Source organism: Puma concolor, chromosome D3 (assembly GCF_028749965.1).
Source record: "Puma concolor isolate L17-30 chromosome D3, mPumCon1.1.hap2, whole genome shotgun sequence".
Classification (NCBI taxonomy): domain Eukaryota; kingdom Metazoa; phylum Chordata; class Mammalia; order Carnivora; family Felidae; genus Puma; species Puma concolor.
In genome coordinates this window covers 24,112,323-24,134,848 of record NC_141678.1, presented here as the reverse complement: position 1 = coordinate 24,134,848, position 22,526 = coordinate 24,112,323, and the positions used below count along the sequence as shown (strand labels likewise).

General features: G+C 40.7%; 1 protein-coding gene across 10 annotated transcripts in view; it reads right to left on the bottom strand.

Moving 5' to 3' along the window:
- CHEK2 (checkpoint kinase 2) overlaps positions 1-22,526 on the bottom strand; it is a 48,639-nt gene that overhangs the window by 14,020 nt on the left and 12,093 nt on the right. For 7 of the 10 annotated variants that reach the window (XM_086682163.1, XM_086682166.1, XM_086682168.1 and 4 more), the window contains 5 exons: positions 14,212-14,336; positions 13,945-14,092; positions 10,503-10,593; positions 5,599-5,707; positions 2,188-2,241 (listed from right to left, as the gene is read on the bottom strand). In XM_086682163.1, coding sequence (XP_086538289.1) covers positions 2,188-2,241; positions 5,599-5,707; positions 10,503-10,593; positions 13,945-14,092; positions 14,212-14,336 — 527 coding nt within the window. The remainder of the gene's footprint in view (positions 1-2,187; positions 2,242-5,598; positions 5,708-10,502; positions 10,594-13,944; positions 14,093-14,211; positions 14,337-22,526) is intronic. The other 3 variants (XM_086682164.1, XM_086682170.1, XM_086682171.1) reach the window with 3 other exon arrangements.

Genomic DNA, 22,526 nt, shown 5'->3' with positions numbered 1-22,526 from the left:
CGACTTCAGCCAGGTCACGATCTCGCGTTCCGTGAGTTCGAGCCCCGCGTCAGGCTCTGGGCTGATGGCTCGGAGCCTGGAGCCTGTTTCCGATTCTGTGTCTCCCTCTCTCTCTGCCCCTCCCCCGTTCATGCTGTGTCTCTCTCTGTCCCAAAAAAAAAATAAAAAAAAAAAAAAAAAAAAAAAGAAATACGGAGATAAATTCATTCAAACAAAAAACAGATCCAAGAGTTTTAAAATGTTTGGGGGGGGGCGTGGGGGCTACAGACCTACAGTCTGTGTATGAACCTTTGAGCAATATTTGACTCTCTAGATCATATGCATGTGATATCCTGATATAATAAAGCAGAAGCAGAAGAAAAGGCACACATGGAAAAGGAACAGAAATTGAGAGGAACAGATGAGAGCTGCTTGGTTCTGCCTGGCATCATCAGGCCAGCGCCCACCTGGGAATGGACTGGTCTGGGAGCTGGCAGAGCACGAGGAGGTGCCCAACAGTCAGAGCCTGCAGGACTGCATCCTCTAAGGTACCACCATCTCTAGGGTCATTCGTTGGCTGGAGTGTCGCGGCTGAAGGTGTCTCTCATGAACCAGAGGCTACTACCCTAAACCTTCCAGTTAGATCACACAGGGAAAAGTTTAGGGAATGGCAGTGATTTCTCCAGACCGCAAAACATTCCCCCAAGCGTGTTCTCCATGCGGAAAGCTTGACAAGCACATCTCATCGAATTCCTACACTGACCTTTAAGGTATGTATCCATATTGTCTCCACTGCAGAGATAAGGAAACAGGGGCGCTGAAAAATGAAATGACCTTCTCAGAGCCAGGAGGTAAGAGAGATGGGAGTGGGAACCCTGGTCTGTCTCCCCACTAGGCTGAAACCAGAGGAGGGGAGGGATGGCCAAGTCCATTTGTGCTCACCACCCCCGGGCCTAGAAGGCAGGCTGGCACAGTAAGTGTTTAACAACAGACTGAATCAATGCCTGGCTCCAAACGCCAGGCTCTACTCATTATCCCCCAAATGCACTCATGAGCCTGTGTTTCATTTCCAAGAGCTTTCCACATGCCCTTGTAAATTGCCAAGAAATTCTCTCCAGAGATCTTTTTTGAGGGTTCTCAATTCTTCTCGACTGCAGTGGACATTGGATTTGTATAAATGTTATGTTTGGGGATCCTCTGACATCAGAAAAAACTCTCTGAGGATTCTGTTTATCTTAGGGGTATGTTTGAAGCAACCCCACCCCAGAAAATTAGAGGGCTCCTCTCTTTAACAAGAGATTCCAGATCCCTTGGGGTGGGGGGGAGGCTAATTCAGGGGGCACCTGGGTGTCTCAGTCAATGAGTGTCCAACTTCAGCTTAGGTCATGATCTCATGGTTCATGGGTTCAGTCCCACATTGGGCTCTCTGCTGTCAGCACAGAGCCTGCTTTTCTCACTTCTTAAAAGACAGACTCAATGGTGCACGCCTGGGTGGCTCAGTTGGTTAAATGTCTGACTTTGGCTCAGGTCATGATCTCATGGTTCGTGGTTTCAAGCCCCACATCCGGCTCTGTGCTGACAGCTCAGAGCCTGGAGCCTGCTTTGGATTCTGTGTCTCCCTCTCTCTGCCCCTACTATGCTCATGCTCTGTCTCTCTCTCTGTCTCTCAAAAATAAATAAACATTCAAAAAAAAAAAAAAAGACAGACTCACTTTCCAGTGAGACAAGGCACAAAAACGATAGCAACTATTCACACCCACCAAGGTAAATGGAAATCAGTACCACCAAAAGTATTTAGAGGTATTGAGAACAGGTATAATTAAGCCAAATTTACCAAACTGGCACTGTCTTCCCATAAACAATATGAGATAAAATATTAGGGAAATTTACCATGCATTTTGGTCAAAAACTCACTCAGTGGAAATATCACAGTTATTTAATCATGAAATCTTTATACAGTATTGTCCTCTCAAAATTTCAGAGCAAAGCTTTTCCCATCTACATTATAGCTAAACACATACACCCATACATGTGTACCCACACATGTATACACGTGTACACACACACACACACACACACACACACACACACATTTAAGGAATGCAAGTTAATACTAGCTTGATTACACTGAAATACTTTATACAATTCCCTTATTTTGAGAGGAAAGAATGTAAGTAAGTCTGGGTCAGATTTTACAGCAATACTTACATGATTTAGTTTTTTCAAAATTTCTATTTCTGTTTCAACATTGAGAGCCGGATCCTTTGATAAAAAAATAACATTCAAGTTTATTAATAATAATAATAGTCAACACTTGGAAAATGCTTAAAGCTTAGTTGAGTAAAAGCTGTCTGAGTTCCACACTTAGCGCCTACTCATCAAGGATTAGAGGTCGATCAATTAAATAACTCCCCTAAAAATCACTCTGCAAAGTGCTTGGCAAATAGTAAGCAGTCAGTAAACGACCAGCCCTATGCCAACCTCTTTATTTAAGAGTCATCTTGGGGGGCGCCTGGGTGGCGCAGTCGGTTAAGCGTCCGACTTCAGCCAGGTCACAATCTCGCGGTCCGTGAGTTCGAGCCCCGCGTCGGGCTCTGGGCTGATGGCTCAGAGCCTGGAGCCTGTTTCTGATTCTGTGTCTCCCTCTCTCTCTGCCCCTCCCCCGTTCATGCTTTGTCTCTCTCTGTCCCAAAAATAAATAAACGTTGAAAAAAAAAATTAAAAAAAAAAAAAAAAAAAGAGTCATCTTGGGGGGTGCCTGGGTAGCTCAGTCAGATAAGCATCAGACTCTTGATTTTGGCTCAGGTCATGATCTCATGGTTTGTGAGTTTGAGCCTCACATCGGGCTCTACACTGACCCTGCAGAGCCTGCTTGGGATTTTCTCTCTCTCCCTCTCTCCCCTTCTCATGCTCTCTCAAAAAAAAAAAACAAACAAAAAAGTGAACTTAAAAAAATATTTAAAAAAAGAAAAAGAGGGGCGCCTGGGTGGCGCAGTCGGTTAAGCATCCGACTTCAGCCAGGTCACAATCTCACGGTCCGGGAGTTCGAGCCCCGTGTCAGGCTCTGGGCTGATGGCTCAGAGCCTGGAGCCTGTTTCCGATTCTGTGTCTCCCTCTCTCTCTGCCCCTCCCCCGTTCATGCTCTGTCTCTCTCTGTCCCAAAAATAAATAAACGTTGAAAATTAAAAATAAATAAATAAAAGAAAAAAGAAAAAAAGAAAAAGAATCATTTTACTTAATAAGTCTCAAAATCCCAAAGTGAACTGGGTTCTAGAATTATCCCCAGTTCACAGATGGAGTAACTGAGGCTCAGAGAAAGGAAGCCACTTGCTCCAGTTCTCACAGCCAGAAACAAGTGTGTTTCCACTGTTCTCATGCTTACCTGGTAAGCTCTGTCTCTGTCTCTCTTTTTTTTAAGTTTTTATTGAAATTCCAGTTAGCTAACATACAATGTAATATTAGTTGTAAGCTCTCTCTGGCTGTACAATTGTTTATACTCATAAAAGTGATACAACAAATAAACACCACAGACAAGAGGTATTTAATTAAATTACATAAGGAAAATGTCAAGCCACATTTCTAATAATAGAGCAGGCACAGTTTCCAATTTACTGCAGGCTAACATATTTAGTGAGACACCAATGAGAGGAAGCATCAGGGGACCGAAGTTGCTCTCTGTTCCAATTCCAAAAGGATGAATCGAGTTACTCAGCCTCAAGGGCTACACCCTCCAAAGCAAAGAGGATATAGAATTACATATTTATGTAAAATGGACTTCGGCTAAGAAACCCAGATGTTTAATTTTAAAAGCCTGCCTCTTCCTGTAAGCTGTTAAACTCATTACCATGGCAGGACATACTCTGATGATAGAGAGGTCTAAAAGAGTCCAATCTGATTTGAAAGATGAAATTAAGAGGTAAAATTTTGCTCCAAGTCTTCAAGAATGGTAGGTATTTTCTTCCCCACCACACACCCCCAACAGGAAACAAATCCAGAATCACAGGGGAAAAAGATCTGTAACAAAGTGAACACAGAAAGGAAATTCCTCTTGCTATGTGAAAATGGCATTGTCTTCGGGGCAGAGGTGGGGGGGGGGGGGGGGGAGGGGGGGGATTGATCTTTAAAGAACATTAAAGTATAATGGCCAGAAACAGCTGGCCACAAAGGAAAATGTGATTAGAGACCTCATTTTACATTATTCTGTTGGGTCGTGTGTTGAAAGACCAATACATTTGACCATTTCACCAACACAGTAAATGTATATTACAGAATGCAATAAAATGAATGGCTACTATATAGAGACTGTTAAATAATTAGGATTTTTAAAAATCTATAGATGCTAAGGTATTCACTCCTTCATTATTGGGAAGAGCAAAGGATTAGAAATTACCTAAATGATCAAACAGAGAAATGGGTGAATAATTACAATAAAGTTCATGAAATAGAGGCTCAATCATCAAAAAGCATCAATTAGGGGAAAGTTTATGCATTAATGCTTATGTGGAAAAGTAGAACACAAAACTGTATATACAGTATGACTTCAACCATCTAAAAATGCAAATTTATATGAACAAGGACTAGAAGGAAAAAAACAGCTGTGGAGTTACAATGGTGGGATATATAGCCAGGTTGTTTTTTCCCCTCAATTTCCTTTTTTTTTTTTTTAATGTTTATTTATTTATTTTTGAGAGAGAGAGAGAGAGAGCTTGAGGGAGAAAGAAAGAGAGAAAGAGAATGAGCAGGGGAGGGGCAGAGAGAGGGAAGAGAAAATCCCAAGCAGGTTCTGTGCTCAGTGCAGAGCCCCACGTGGGGCTCCAACTCACGAACTGTAAGATCATGAGCTGAATTCAAGAGGAACACTCAAACAACTGAGCCACCCAGGCACCCCTCAATTTCCTTTCATGTACTGTAAAACTTGTAACAACTTGGGGGAGGAGGGGGGCACTTCTTGCTGGTACGTTATGTACAACAAAATATTTCTGGAACCAAACTATGGATAAGTAACTTTCTAGGTTAGTCGAATATACTCAAAATATTTCAATGCTGTTTAATACAAATTCACGTATGTGAACAATGAATTCTTCCTAACACTGAAAATCACCACTCTAGGGGCACCTAGGTGGCTCAGTCGGTTAAGTATTTGACTTTGGCTCATGTCATGATCTCACGGTTTTGTGCATTTGAGCCTGGCATTGGGCTCTGCACAGACAGTGCGAAGCCTGTTTGGGATTCTCTCTCTTTCCCTCTCTCTCTGCCCCTCCCCTGCTCACTCTCCCTCTTTCTCAAAATAAATAAATAAAAACTTAAAAGAAAGAAAAAACTCACCACTCTAAAATTATTTGGGGAAGTTAAGAAGTGTTAAAAACAGCTGAGCAGGGAGCCTGGGTGGCTCAGTCGGTTAAGCGTCCAACTTCAGCTCAGATCATGATCTCATAGTTGGTGGGTTCGAGCCCTGCGTCGGGCTCTGTGCTGACAGCTCAGAGCCTGGAGCCTGCTTCAGATTCTGTGTCTCCCTCTTGCTCTGCCCCTATCCCAACTCATGCTCTGTTTCTATCTCAAAAATAAACATTAAAAAAAATAAAAATAAATAGCTGAGCATGCACAAACACAGGTACTTACTGCCTCTCTCTCAGAGCCAACAGCAAACTTCCTTTTGCTGATGATTTTTATGGCTACTTTCTTACATGTTTTCCTCTCAAAAGCTAGCTTCACCTCACCACAGGCACCGCTACGGAGAGAAACATAAAATGATCAATTGTCAGAATGGTTCATCATTCCTGATCTGGGCTTAACTTTAGCCCAGATCAGTTTAGAAGTTAAGCGCTGTCCACATACAACCCTTCCATTGTCCCTGTTTTCAAACCACACAATGAAACTTAACCAATGTAAAATGTCAAGGGCATAAGTGAATGTGGACCATCCAATAGTACTGTGTCAGCTCCAAATTCCACTTTTTGAGCTGAGTGATACAGACTTAAGTATTATTGGCACCCCAGAATGTGAAATCCTCAGAAAGACACTAAGAACAAATAAGACAGGGGCGCCTGGGTGGCGCAGCCGGTTAAGCGTCCGACTTCAGCCAGGTCACGATCTCGCAGTCCGTGAGTTCGAGCCCCGCGTCAGGCTCTGGGCTGATGGCTCAGAGCCTGGAGCCTGTTTCTGATTCTGTGTCTCCCTCTCTCTCTGCCCCTCCCCCGTTCATGCTCTGTCTCTCTCTGTCCCAAAATAAATAAACGTTAAAAAAAAAAAAAAAATTAAAAAAAAAAAAAAAAAGAACAAATAAGACAGAAATTACTTATCCTAGAGGCAGAGAAACATCACTGAGAACAAAGTCCTAAACAAAAATGAGTGCCTGACACAAGTTACAGCAGATAACTGTAACTGTAAATGAATTATTTTCATTGATATGCTCTTTCTTATTCAAAGTGCCATAGTTGATGCCATAAACTGCACCCTAAATAAAATCACAATAACTAACAACAAAAAGTATTATGCGATTACCTTAATTGCAGCAAACTCTTAAAGATTTGCAATTAATTGGGATACTATAATGGAAGAGGAATAATACCCAGGATACAGGTAACCCAATGGACTCTGTTCTCCAAAGCCTGGGTCAGCCCAAGGTAGTGGCTACTCAAGTATCAATCATTCATTACATGCCCCAAGCAGACTATAACTATTGTGAGTTTGGGGTGGGTAGGTAGATTTGTCAAGACACCCTTTTTATTGTGTATTGTATGTATACATAAAAATTACCACTGTTATCATTTTAAAATCTACAATTCAGTGGCATTAAGTACATCCACAATGTTGTGTAACCATCACCCCCATCTAGCTCCAGAATTTTTCATGAGATCAAATGGAAACTCCACCCCCATTCTATCCTTCTCCCAGCTGCTGGGAACCACTAATCTGCTTTCTCAATAGATTTGCCTATTCTGAATATCTCGTATCAATGAAATTACACAATATGTGGCCCTTTGTGTCTGGCTTCTCTCACTCATGTTTTCAAGGTTAGCCCGTGCTGTAGCATGGGTCAATATTTCATTCCTTTTTGTGGCTAAATAATATTCCATTGTATGGATATATCACATTTTGTTTACCTATTTATTTGTGGATGGAGATTTGGGTTGTTTCCACTTTTTGGATACATGCTGTGAACATTCATGCATAAATTTTTACTTAAACACCTATTGTCAACTGGGAGACGGGAATTATATACCTACAAGGGGAATCACGGGTCATAGGGTAATTCTATGCTTAACTTGTTGAGAAACCAAGAACTATTTTCCACAGTGGCTACATCATTTTACATTCCCACCAGTAGTATACAGGGAATCTCATTTCTCTACATCCTCACAAACACTTGCTACTTTCTGTTTCTTTATGATGGAAATCCTAGTGGCTGTGAAGCAGTAACCCTTGTGGTTTTGATTTGCATTTCCCTCATGATAAATGATGCGGAGCATCTTCTTATGTGGTTTTTGGTCATTTGTAGATCTTTGGAGAAGGCTATTTAAATCCTTTGCCCATTTGTAAAGTGGGTTGTTTTTGTTGTTGACTTATAAGAGTTCTTTTTGCTGAATACTAGATCCTTATCAGATAAATGATCTGCAAATATTTTCTCTCATTCCACGGGTTGTGTTTCACTCCCTTGATAGTGTCTTGATGCACTGAAGTTTTTAAATTTGATGAAGTCTAAATTATCTATTTTTCTTTCTTTTGTTGCTTGTGCTTCTGGTGCCATAATTAAGAAACTACTGCCAGGGCACCTGGGTGGCTCAGTCAGTTAAGCGTCCGACCTCGACTCAGGTCATGACCTCACGATTGGTGAGTTCGGGCCCCGCATCGGGCTCTGTGCTGACAGGCCAGAACCTGGAGACTGCTTTGGTGTCTGTATCTCCCTTTCTCTCTCTCTCTTTCTCAAAAATGAATAAACATTAAAAAAAAAAAAAAAAAAGAAAGAAAAGAAAAGAAACCAATGCCAAACCTAAGGTCCTGAAGAGTTACCTCTGTTTTCTTTTTACAGTTTTATAGCTGTATCTCTTACATTTAGTTTTTTTCCTTTTGAGTTAATTTTTCTATATGGTGTGAGAAAATGGTCCGTTTAACTATTATTGTTTAAAATCTGCTCAAAACACTTTCCAATTCCCCTTCTGATCACAGTCACCTTTTGCCTGAGAAATCTTCCCTGAGTCAATATAGCTCTAATGGAGAGTCTGTAAGAGTACTATGGGATGACATGTAACCAAAATCGAGCCAATCAACGTTTCCCCTGGAATCAAATGTTGATGTTGGGGAAAAGTTCTCTCTGAAGTGGTTTCTACCAGGAAGAAGATATGAATGTGGGGCTTCTGGGAGCCATTCTTCCTGCCACACAGAGAAAACAAATCTATAGGAAGACAACCAGTAGTAGCTAAATCAATACATGGAACCAGTGCCCTGGCAACACTGGAGGAGCCCTTAAATCCAGCCACACATACAGCCACATAGAGCATCAGAATTCAAAGAGTGACATAAAGCCCTAAAGGCCACCTGGTCCAGTCATACCTGAAAACAGCTGTGCCCATGTATCTCCTGCTTACAAGAGCCAATAAATTTCTTTTTTTACCTGACTCAGGTGAGTTAAGTTTCTGTCACCTGATAGAAGATTTGTGTTGAATCCTCCCTTAGAAAAAATAAGAGTCCCATGCATTTCTTAGGGGTGCGCACAAATTTGGCTATAAACTTCCAAGCACCAATGCAATTGTGAAAATACAGTGAGTTACTGAATTTAATATCCATAAACTAAAATATCTCCCACAGATGGCTGCAAAGAGTACACTGTGTTTGATTCTATGTGGCAGGAATATGGGTGATTATTTCCTTCTATTAACTTCTACTTTCATGTTTCCAAAAATGTCAATAGAGAGAAAGGCCTTTGGGAGAGGGGGAAGGGTGGGAGAGTGAAGAACATGGTACAATGTGGTAAAAGTGTCCCTAAGGATGTGGCTCTCAAAGTAGGATTAGGCAACCACTAAGGAACCCCAAGATGCTTTCAGGGTGTCCACAAAGTCAAACTATTTGCAGAGTAACACTAAGACATCATATGCCTTTTTCATCCTCATTCTCTCATGAGGATACAGCGTTTTCCAGAGGCTATGTGGCATGTGACAACAGACTGAACAAGGACGCAAATATCAGGATCTAGCCATTTTCTAGTAAGCCAGATAGCAAAGAGATAGGCAAAAATGTGAAACAGCGCCTCTCTTCTCACTAATCTTTAGTTAAACAATTATTCTGCATTAAAAACATTATTTGGGGGCACCTGGGTGGCTTAGTCAGTGAAGCATCCAACTTTGGCTCAGGTCATGATATCGCAGTTCATGAATCCGAGTCCCACGTCTGGCTCTGTGCTGACAGCTCAGAGCCTGCAGCCAGCCTGCTTCTGATTCTGTGTCTCCGGCTCTCTGCCCCTCCCCCACTCGTGCTCTGTCTCTGTCTCTCTCCCTCTCTCTCAAAAAAATAAACATTTAAAAATTTTAAGTTTTAGGTTAAGTTATCTTAACCTAAATTGGGTTCTTTAATGCATTAACAAATATTATAAATGTCTCCATTTGAATTTCTAATATAGCAAATATCAACAGATATCAGCCACAAAAGCTCTTGGATGCCCTCAGTAATTTTTAAGAATGTAAGGGGTCCTGAAACCAAAAATTTTGAGAACTTTGCCATATTCAGTGGTCAGTTTCATTTCAGTTCCCGAGATGTCACAAATTCTGAAGAAGGCAGAAATGCAGTAAATGTTTCTTTTTAGAAGGTAATGAAAATGTTTCACAACTCTGTGAATGTTAAAAATCACTAAATTGTAGGAGTGCCTGGGATGCTCAGTTAGTTAAGCGTCCAACTTCAGCTCAGGTCACGATCTCACTGTTCGTGGGTTCAAGCCCCACGTCGAGCTCTGTGCTGACAGCTCAGAGCCTGGAACCTGCTTCGGATTCTGTGTCTCCCTCTCTCTCTGCCCCTCACCCACTCATGTTCTGTCTCTCTCTCTCAAAAATAAACATTAAAAAGAAAATTTTTAATAAAAAATAATAAGCATTAAAAAATTAAAAATCACTAAACTGTACACTTTCCATGTGTGAATTTTATGGTATGTGAGTAACAACTTTTTTTTAAATGTTATTATTTATTCATTTTTAAGTAACCTCTACACCCAACATGGGGCTCGAACTCACAACCCTGAGATCAAGAGTCGCAGGCTCTTCCAACTGAGATTAAGAATCGCTCTTCTGAGTAAAAGCCAGGCGCCCCTGTGAATACCAACTTTTTTAAAGCCACTTTATTGAGCTATCAAAGATAAAATGTATAAGGAAAACTCTTCATTTCAACTGATGATAGTCAAGTAAATGAATAACATGCCTATCACAAATAGGTGTCCTACAAATATAAATGTTATAAACCAGGAACAAGAACCTAATCAATGACAAATGTTTAGAAAAAAAATGAACTGCAATTTCTGTAACAACAAAAAAACAATTTACCTTCCGAGAGTTTTTGACATGATGTATTCGTCTCTTAATTCCTTAGGATAAACTGACTGATCATCTACAGTCAGGTCAAAAAATACAAAAACTAAGGGGGAAAGGGCAGAAATAGGTCTCATTAATTCATTCGATAAAGATAAAATGGTCCTAAAATTTAGTAAACATATGGAATATAAGACAACTGTTTTCAATTACATTTAACACCTAACCCTAAAGGAATTGGTTAGCCAGTTTAACCCCTGTTATGAAACCCAGAGAAACCCATGGACAATGACAGTCAAATCTCATTCTTCAATAGAAATACACAACATCATCTCACGTTAGTGCAGGAAATCCATACATATATGCTAATCTTATTCCTCAGTCTCAGAGTATTAGTCAACTGCAACTAATATAAAACACCCATGCAGATTAGCATAAACCCAGAACCAAAAAGCAATCAGTTTGAGCATAGAAAAAAATGTTCTAGACATATAAACATCCCAAAAAAATTAGACCATAGGTCATCACACTAGTATTATTTCTCTTTGCCATTCATAGACCTTTACATGTCTGGCATTTTATAGTGCAAACCATCTTGAACCTGCTTGTAAAGTTAAATAAATAGCATTTCCCCCCAAATCCCCTTTTTCTCCATTATTTGGGTTGTATTCCAGAAAAAGAAAAAAAATAACCCCACTCATTTAAAAATTTAACCATCCACGTGAACCAAGGCTGCAATCAATTATCAACATTTCAATTCTACAAAATCAATAGTAAATTTGCAACTGCCTGCAATATCTTGAAACAGTAAAATGTGTTAAGACCCTTGAGTTTCTCAGATTTCAGGCAACAGGTTTTGACCTCCCTGGAGTAACCAAGAGTTCTAGTCTCTGGCACAAATCTGAGCCACCTGAGTGTGCTTCATTCCAGGCTGGTCTACACAAGACAGACACTTGCATAGTGAAGGAAACCTTCCAGCAAACCAACAGTTTCTCTGTGTTTATGGATATTTACGAACCTAGATGTTCCAGTGGCATCTGAGAATCTGGGAATTTGAGGGGCTCTGGAGGGCTACATCTCACAGATGTCAAGGTCTACTTCAAGAGCTACAAATTCAGTTGTCCATACAAGCCAAGGTCATGTACACAGGGAAGGCTGGGTTGAAGGTGGGACAACGTGGAGCAATGAGGACTTGAATGGGGAGAACATGCCGTCCATCTAAACCAGGAAGGCTCTACTGAGCACTGGCAAATCCTCCAGTTATGGAATTATAGGCTCAGTATGGCCAGGCAGTGCACCTTTTTCAAAGCAATCTAGATTTTGACGTTAAAGTACAAATAACAAATGCCTAATAAAATGTCAATAAACTGAATGCCATCTGCAGAGTGCCAGTCTGATCTATTTCAATTAAGGCCACCTTTAGCCCATATAACACATCTGTTCAGAACAGAACAGTTGCCCCGTAGATGGACCAACTACGAAAAGGTGGCACACAGCTGGTCAAGTAAGACAGGCCAAATTTCAGCATTCAGATGTCGCCTGCGCCAGGTGTTCTCAAACAGCAAAACCCTATGCAGCTGCCCTGACTATAATTATCAGATTGAAAACAAAATAGTCAGAAATAGGGAAAACTGTCATAAAATGCATTTTAGGATGCCCAGCGTGGCCATCGTTCCCAGATGCCAGGCTGAAGACTGACTGCCTAAGAATCACCTAAGCAAGATTTTTTAATTTTTTTTTTTAACATTTATTTATTTTTGAGACAGAGAGAGACAGAGCATGAACGGGGGAGGGTCAAAGAGAGAGGGAGACACAGAATCCAAAACAGGCTCCAGGCTCCGAGCAGTCAGCACAGAGCCCGACGCGGGGCTCGAACTCACGGACAGTGAGATCGTGACCTGAGCCGAAGTCGGACGCTTAACCGACTGAGCCACCCAGGCGCCCCTAAGCAAGATTTTTTAAATCCCTGGACCTACTAGACCAGGATCTGTGGGACAGCGTTTGTGAGCATCTAGTTTTTTTTTAAGTTTATTTATTTTGAGAGAGGGAGAGAGCACACACACATGAGTGGGGGAGAGGCAGAGAGAGAGGGAGAGAGAATCCCAAGCAGGCTCTCCACACTGTCAGCACAGATCCCAGAGTGGGGCTTGAACGCACAAACCAAGAGATCATGACCCGAGTCAAAGTAGGACATTTAACCACTGAGCCACCCAGGCACCCCATGGAGATCTATTATTATTTTTTTTTTTTCAACGTTTATTTATTTTTGGGACAGAGAGAGACAGAGCATGAACGGGGGAGGGGCAGAGAGAGAGGGAGACACAGAATCAGAAACAGGCTCCAGGCTCTGAGCCATCAGCCCAGAGCCTGACGCGGGGCTCGAACTCACAGACGGTGAGATCGTGACCTGGCTGAAGTCGGACGCTTAACCGACTGCGCCACCCAGGCGCCCCGGAGATCTATTATTTTTAAGTTATTACCCACACACACTCCCTTCCCATTCATTCAACCCTCAGATAGTTTTGTGAAATTCTGCGGGTTTGTTTTTAATCAAAGAAACAAAAGTATTCCTTTTGTCCAAGGATTTAAAATCACTGTGAGATTACATGTAACTCTTTAGGTTGCTTTAATTCCTTCTGTGCTGAATGACAGCTGTTCATTTTAGATGTGATATTAGTAAAGTTTTAGGAACGGCTGCTTATAAAATGCTGCCTGATGATGACAATAAACATCAAAACTTTCAGACAATCACCAAGTGGTATCTAAGAAAATAGACAGTTGGGGTTTTTTTTTAATGTTTATTTATTTTGAGAGAGAGAGAGAGAGCGCGCGCACATGTGTGCACAAAGGGGAGGGGCAGAAAGGGAGAGAGAGAATCCCATGGGGCTCAATCTCATGAACTGTGAGACAATGATCTGAGACAAAATGAAAAGTTGACACTCAACTGACTGAGCCACCCAGGTGCCCCAAGAAGGAAGAAGGTTTAAACTGAGATTCTTACAGAAAAAACCTAATGCCTGGCATATAAACAAACTTCAATAAATATATGTGCAATTAATGAATGGAAGGAACGAAAGGGAAGAATGAGAAAGGAAGGGAAGAAGGAAAGAGGGAGGGAGGGAGAAGAATTAATGGTCTAAAACAACAACTCACTGACATCTAAGACTGATGTGGTACAAACTGGATCAATCAATGAACAATGAAACATCTTAAGCAATATCATCCCATTGACAGCATATAGCCTTAAATAAAACCTATCACAGCAGTTAAACTTTAGAAATTCAATCTTGATAGAAATCTTTCCTAATTTAAGGATGCACCCAGGACTGAGTTGAATCCTGAATACTAACCGTATTACTTTACGTAACTAAACCATACTCGGCAAAGGGCATAATGTCGATCTTCCCTTTACAGGAGAGGAAAAAAAGATTCAGTAACCAGAAGATAGTAATGTTACCTTTATTACTCCACACTGAAAGTGCAATTTCAGAATTGTTACTCAAAGGAAGGCGTCTTCCTTTCCCTACAAGCTCTCTATTTACAAAGGTTCCATTCCCACTGTGATCTTCTATGTATGCGATGTAAGAGTTTTTGGGACCCATTTCCTAAAACAGAGAACATTTTATTTCAAAGTTTTAACAGTGGGGAGTGACAGTACTAAGATATCTCACGGTGAAGGACTAGATTACCAATTTTCCCAAACATATGGATTTCTGTCACCTACTCTGAAAATCCGAAAGTGTTTCTTGCTGTAAGTCCGGTATTTATCCGTTCTTTTCAGCAGTGGCTCATCAAAGCAGTATTCGCAGCTCCTATCTCTCCCAAACCAGTAGCTGTCATTAACACACTCTGTAACACAAAAGTATACACCGGAGTGCTGTCGAATTTCATGCATCAAACACCTTTAAAAACTGCTTGTAAAATGTAATTAGAGGAAAATAACCTAAGAAAGCAATCAAGCTTACAGATACCTTTATCAAAACGATATAGGAATAAAAATGAGGGAGGAGGAAAAGAACAATTTTCCAATGAGTTCAATAAATCGTGACTTATACATACCTATGAAATAACAAGCCATCATTAAAAGTTCTCAAGCAATTATTAATGATTTCAAAAAACACTTAAAATCGAGTAACTTCCTACTCATGACCCTCCTGAGGCTTCCCATCTTCCTTACTATAAAATGTGCACTCCTCCCCATGGCAGGCTAGATGCTCAGGATCCAGCCCCTGCTTCCCTCCCAGCCTCACCTTGCACCGCTCCCCTTGATCACTCTACTTAGTCCCTCTGGTGGCTTCCATTGCCCCATGTCGGGTTCAACCCCCACCTTGTGGCCTTTGCATTCTCTGTTCAAACACAGCTACTGCACAGTCATCTTGCTTTGTGTCTAGACTCAAACTGTCATCTTCCACTCAGCTTTCTGTATCAGCAGACTCCTACCTCGTCATCCATTATCATGACATCCCGTTTTGTCTCCCTCTAAGTATGGACCATAATTGGAAGTTATCTTGATTATTTATATATTGTCTCCCCACACACCCATTTATTTTTTTTTTTATTTTTTTTTCAACGTTTATTTATTTTTGGGACAGAGAGAGACAGAGCATGAACGGGGGAGGGGCAGAGAGAGAGGGAGACACAGAATCGGAAACAGGCTCCAGGCTCTGAGCCATCAGCCCAGAGCCCGACGCGGGGCTCGAACTCACGGACCGCGAGATCGTGACCTGGCTGAAGTCGGACGCTTAACCGACTGCGCCACCCAGGCGCCCCATCCCCACACACCCCTTTTAGAACAAACTCCAGGAGGGCAGCCTTGGGTCTCCTGTGTTTTAGTTCCAGCACCAAGGACAGTGAATATAGTAGGCAAGTAAATGTTGATACAGACAGACCAGGCAAAATGTTAGCACCTCATATCACAAAGTACTAATTTCCCTAATATATGTCAAGTTCCTACAAATAAAAACAGACAAACAATCCAGTAAAAAATGGGTAAAGGATATGAAGGGACAATTTACAAGAGACAGAAATACAAATGGCTCAAACATATGAAAAAATGGCCGAGGTAAAAAAAAAAATTTTTTTAATTTAAAAACCAGGGGAACCTGGTAGAACACGCAACTCTTTTTTTTTCCTTTTTTAATGTTTACTTTTTGAGAGAGCAAGAGACGGAGCGCAAGCAGAGTAGGGACAGAGAGAGAGGGAGACACAGAATCCGAAGCAGGCTCCAAGCTCCAAGCTGTCAGCACAGAGCCCGACAAGGGGCTCAAACTCATGAACCGTGAGATCATGACCTGAGCTGAAGTTGGATACTTAACCGACTAAACCACCCAGGCACCCCATAGAGCATGCAACTTTTGATCTTGGGATTGTGAGTTCGAGCACCACGTTAGGTGTAGAGACTACTTAAAAATAAAATATTTTTTAAAAATGAAATTTAAAAAATGCATAAACATGTACACATTTAAAAAAAAGAAATTTTAGGGGTGCCTGGGTGGCGCAGTCGGTTAAGCGTCCGACTTCAGCCAGGTCACGATCTCGCGGTCCGGGAGTTCGAGCCCCGCGTCAGGCTCTGGGCTGATGGCTCAGGGCCTGGAGCCTGTTTCTGATTCTGTGTCTCCCTCTCTCTCTGCCCCTCCCCCGTTCATGCTCTGTCTCTCTCTGTCCCAAAAATAAATAAACATTGAAAAAAAAACATTAAAAAAAAAAAGAAATTTTAAATTTTAATTTTAATTTAATACATTACAATTTCATATTTCAGGGTGCCTGGGTAGCTCAACTGGTTAAGTGTCTGACTCTTGATTTTGGCTCAAGGTTATGATCTCACGGGTCATGAGTTCGGGCCCTGCGTCAGGCTCTGCACTAACAGCTTGGAGCCTGCTTGGGATTCTGTGTGTGTGTGTGTGTCTCTCTCTGCCCCTCCCCTACTCACTCCTCTGTCTCTCTGTCTCTGTCTCTCAAAAGAAATTAAACATTAAAAAAAATGTTTTTAAACAATTGTGGTACTTACATATAATGGAATATATATATGTAGATATATATATGCATTTTTTTTTAAGTAGGCTCCACACCTGATGTGGAGCTTGAACTCATGACCCTGAGATCAAGAGTCTCATGCTGTACTGACTGAGTTAACCAGGTGCCCCTATCATGGAATATTATTCAGCCATAAAAAATAAACGCTACAACCCATACATGCCACAACATGTATAAACCTTGAAAACATTAGAAGAAGCCAGACACAAAAAAACCATGAGTTGTATGATTACATTTATATGGAATATCCAGAATACTTTAATCCATAGAAATGAAATACAGATTACTGGTTGCCAGGGGCAGGAGGAGAGACAAAAGGGAAGTGACTGCTTAACAGGTGCAGGGTTTTATTTTGGAGTAACAGAAGTGTTTCAGAACTAGACAAAGGTTGTGATGGCACTGAACTGTTCACTTTAAAATGGTTAATCTGGGGCCCCTGGCTGGCTCAGTCAGAAGAGCATGCAATTCTTGATTGTAGGATCACGAGTTTGAGCCCCACTCTGGGTGCAGAGATTAATTAAATAAAGAGACTCAGAAAAAAAAAAGAAAGAACAATAAAGTGGTTAATTTTATGTCATGTGCATTTCACTGTGAGGTTTTTATTTTTTAGGTTTATTTATTTTGAGAGAGAGAGAGAGAGCACACATACTTACAAACTGTGAGATCATAACCTGAGCTGAAATCAAGACTCGGACACTTACCTACCGAGCCACCCAGGCACCCCACACGTCAATTTCTAAAAATTACATAGACACACATAACTGGCCCAGAAATCCCACTTCTAGGAATTTATCCTATGGATAGAGGCATATGTATTATGAAACGATATAAGGACAAAACTAAAAAGTTATTCACTATAGCATTATTCTTACAGCAAAAGATTACAAACATCTTAAATCTCCATTAGTAAGGGATAACTTCAAACAAACTTACATCTATAAAAAGGAATGAGAATCTTTACATTCTGAGATAAGGATATCTAAGATACAATGCTGAGTATTAAACGCCAGTTGCAAGCAATGTGTTGTGAATTATAATTAATCTAAAAAGAAAAGGAAAATAAGAATATACAGGCACTTAGCAATATGGCATCATCCATTACAAAGTAAAGCCATGCCGACTCAAAGACCCAGCAATTCAACTCAGTCTCTACCCCACAGACACATCTGCCAATTGACCAAGGAGACAACCACAAAGATGTTCAAGGAGTCTTGCTTACAGGAACAAAAACTGGAAACAACCTAAGTATCTGTTAATAGGGGAAGGAATAAATGAACCATGGTATTTCTACTAGAAATGCAGAACTTCTGCACCAGCTGGGACAAGGAAGGGCATGGAGAATTCATCAGGACACTAACAGTCCAAGGATGGTGGACAGAGACTGTAAGAAGTGGGCCCCTACAAAAGGGTCTGTTCTGACCTTTGCTGATCAGGAGAGCCCCCAGGCAGAAGTGTGGAGGAGGGCAGGGAGAACAAGGGAGGAGGCAAGGGGACCAGAAGTTCTCAGAAAGGCAATGAGAGGTATGAATCCAGGGAAGGATGGGTCCATATTCCCAGTAGGGAAGGGGTGCAGGTGAGAAGGTGTGTAGAGAGAGCAACAGATACACTGGTTTTGGCAAGTGAACTGAAAATTAGGTAAGTTAAAAAAAAAGAATGAAAGAAAGAAAAAGAAAATTTAGGTAAGCAATTTTCTTTTAGGGATTCTAGACCTCTCTGAAGTTCGAATTCACTGTCCTCCCTCTCAAAGGATCCTATATCACAGACAAAAAAATTAAAATCATATGGGATAAGTTAACCCATCTCTCCCTTTGATCCCCATTCAGCTCTGACCTTTGGCCTATCATCTTCACCTTTGCTTTAACATCCCCCCCCCTCCGCTGCCCCATTTTACAGATGAGGATGGTGAGGCTCAGAGAGGTAGCATCACTTGCCTGAGGTCACACAGCTAGATGGTGACAGAGCTAGGACTTGAACCCATGTCTTTCTGACTACAGCACCCTCCCTCTTTCCCAGCTCCAGCCCTTAAGCTACACTCTCACCCTTATTTTCTTCCTACTCAAGCATTTTTAATCTCTTCCTCTACCAGTTTCTCTCACGCTCATTTCAAACAGGAACAAGCCTCCCTTGGGCTCCACACTCCCCTTTGGTTGCTAACTTTCATCACGTTTCTTACAGCATACTTACTTCTTTCTCAATGACAGGTTAAGGGCATAGGTTTAAAGTTGAAAAGTTGTAGGATCAAATCCTGCCTCTACCAACTCTGGGCTATATGACTGTAGACAAGTTAATCAATCAAGTGAGGCTTAGAGCCTCAGTTTGCTCTTCTGTAAAATGGAGGTAAGAATAAAAATAGTCTCTCATTAGATTATTTTGAAATTTAAATAAAATAGTCCCAACACTTCACCCAACAAAAAGAAAACATACATTCTTCTCAAATGCTTATGAAAAATATTCTCCAAGATAGAACATAAGCTAGAGCGAGAAACCTACTCCATGAACATAAAAGAACAGAAATCACACAAAGTATGTTCTCTAATAACAATGTAATGAAATTAGAGCTCAAAAACACAAAGAAATTTAGTAAATTCCCAGTTAAGCAGAATTAACTAAAAAAACCAAAGGGACAAAGAAAAAAATTCATTAAGGAAAATTAAGAAATACTTTGAAATGAATGACATGAGAAAACAACATACCAAAACTTATGGGATGCAGCTTAAACATTTCTTAGGGAAATTTACTGTTGTTAATGTCTAAGTTACAAAATAAAGATTTTATGTCAATAACCTAACCTTCCTTAAGATGTTGAAAAAGAGAAGCAAGCAAAATCTAAAACAAGCAGAGGGAAAAAAATAAAAATCAGAGCAGAGGGGCGCCTGGGTGGCTCAGTAGGTTAAGCATCTAACTCATTTCAGCTCAGGTCATGATCTCACAGTCATGAGACTGAGCCCTGCAAGAGGCTCTATGCTGAGCTTGGAACCTGCTTAAGATTCTCTCCCTCTGCCCCTTCCCCATTTGCCCTTTCCCCATTTGCGTACTCTTCCTCTCTCAAAAAAAAAAAAAAAAAAAAAATTCAGAGCAGAAATAAATAGAAAATACAAAGATAATTAAGAAAATCAATGAAACTGCGGCTCCTGGGTGGCTCAGTCAGTTGAGCATCCAATTCTTGGTTTCAGCTCAGGTCATGATCTCACAGTCAGAAGACTGAGCCCTGTGTTGGGCTCCACGCCAAGCAGAGCCTGCTTGGATTCTCTCCCTCTCTCTCTGCCCCTCTCCCCACTCACATTCTCTCAAAATAAATAAGTAAACTTTAATTAAAAAAAAAAAAAAAAAGAAGTTGGGGGGCAGGGGCAGGGGAGGTGAGCCTAAGTGGCTCAGTTGGTTGAGCGTCTGACTCTTGATTTTGGCTCAGGTCCTGATCTCACAGTTCATGGTTCAAGCCCAAGCCCAGCATTGGGCTCTGTGTGGACAGTTGGAGCCTGCCTGGGATTCTCTCTCCTTCTCTCTCTGCCCCTCCCCCACTCATGCTATCTCTGTCTCTGTCAAAATAAATAATTTTAAAAAATAATAATGAAGTCAAAAGCTGGGTTTTATTTTTAATATTTTATTTTTAAGTAATCTCGATACCCAATGTGGGGCTCGAACCCACAATCCTAAGATCAAGTGTAACATGCTCCACCGACTGAACCAAGCAGTCTAAAAGATAGCTTCATTTTAAATTCTACCAAACATTTAAAGAACTAATACCAATTCCCGAACTCTTCCATGAAATACAGGAGGAAGGAAACTTCTCAACTCATTCTGAGGCTACTAATACCCTTATGCCAAAAGCAAAGACATCAGAAGACAGCAACAGACCAACAGGCCTCAGCAAACCAAATCCAGCAACATGTAAAAGGGATTAGATATGACCAAGTGAGAATTAGCCCAGGAAAACATGGTTGGGTTAGTATCTGAAAAATAATTAATGTAACATGCAATCACAATACAATACAGAACAAAACCACAAGACCATCTCAATAGACAGAAAAGGCTTTGACAAAACCCAATATCCTTCATGATTCAAAACAATAATGACAACAATAAAAATAAATGAGGAATAGCAGGGAATTTCTTCACCCTGAGAAAAAGCACTTATTGAACCGCCTATGGCTAACCACATAGTGAAAGCTTCCCCCTTAACATCAAAATAAGACAAGAATATCTGCTCTTACAATGTTTTTTTAAATGTCTATTTATTTATTTTTGAAACACAGCTTGGGGGAGAGAGAGAGAGAGGGAGAGAATCCCAAGCAGGATCTACACTGTCAGCACAGAGCCCAACACGGGGCTCAATCCCATGAACCATGAGATCATGACATGAGCTAAAATCAAGGGTCAGACGCTTAGCCAACTGAGCTATCTGGGTGCCCCTACTTTTTATTCATTGTACTAGAGATTCAAACCAGGGCACTGAAAGGAAGGAAGGAAGGAAGGAAGGAAGGAAGGAAGGAAGGAAGGAAGGAAGGAAGGAAGGAAGGAAAGAAGGAAGGAAAGAAGGAAGGAAAGAAGGAAGGAAAGAAGGAAGGAAAGAAGGAAGGAGCAAATCTATCTCTATTCACATGTAACATAATCTTATGCAGAAAATACTAAAGAACCCACTAAAAACTACTGGATCTAATTAACAAATTCAGCAACATTACAGAATACAAGATTAATATACAAAAAAAAAAACCCCAAAAAACCCCACTTGTTCACGAGCAATGAACTAACTAACCTAAAATGGAGTTTAAAAATAATTCCTTTTGGGGTGCCTAACTGGTTTAGTTGGTACAGCATGTGACTCTTTAGATTTGGGATCATGAGTTCAAACTCCATGTTGGATGTAGAGTTAAAAAACATATGTATATTTAAAAATACTGGGGTGCCTGGGTGGCGCAGTCGGTTAAACGTCCGACTTCAGCCAGGTCACGATCTCGCGGTCCGTGAGTTCGAGCCCCGCGTCAGGCTCTGGGCTGATGGCTCAGAGCCTGGAGCCTGTTTCCGATTCTGTGTCTCCCTCTCTCTCTGCCCCTCCCCCGTTCATGCTCTGTCTCTCTCTGTCCCAAAAATAAATAAACGTTGAAAAAAAATTTTTTTTAAAAAATAAAAATACTAATAAGTACATTTAAGATAGCATAAAAAGAATAAAATACTTAGGAATAAATTTAACAAAAGAAGTACAAATCTAATACTATAAAAACTATAAAATATTGCTGAGAAAGAATTTGAAAGACTTTTATAAATGTTCATGGATGGGGTACGCAGGTGGCTCAGTCGGTTAAGCATTGACTTTGCCTCAGGTCATGGTCTCGAGATTCATGAGCTTGAGCCCCACGTTGGACTCTGTGCTGACAGCTCAGAGCCTGGATCCTGCTTCAGATTCTGTGTCTCCCTCTCTCTCTGCCTCTCTCGCTTGCACTCTGTCTCTCTCTCAAAAATAAACATTAAAAAAAAAAGTTTTAATTAAATCAATCAATCAATCATACTATTGCAAAGATAGCAAAATGCCCATACTACTGACATACACAATCCCTGCCAAAATCCCAGCTGCCTTCTTTGCAGAAATTAGCAATCTGAAACTAAAATTCTTATGTTAATATGAAGACACAGACTATCCAAAATAATCTTGAAAATGAAGTACAAAGTTGAAAGAGTTACCAATGTTTTGCAATTTCAAAACTTACTCCAAAGCTACCATCATTAAGATGTTATGGTACTAGCATAAGGACAGACATACAGATGAATAGGGAAGAAATGAAGGACCAAAAATAAACCACATTTATAGTCAACTAACTTTGAAAAAGAGTGCCAAAACAGTTCACTGGGAAAAGAATAGTCTGTTCAAGAAATGGTACTAGGACAAGTAGATATCCACATTCAAAACAATAGTTAGAACCCTTATCTCACACCATATATAAAAATCAACTCACACAAAATCAAAGGCTAACTGTAGTAGGAACTATAATTATAAAACTCAAAGAAGAAAGA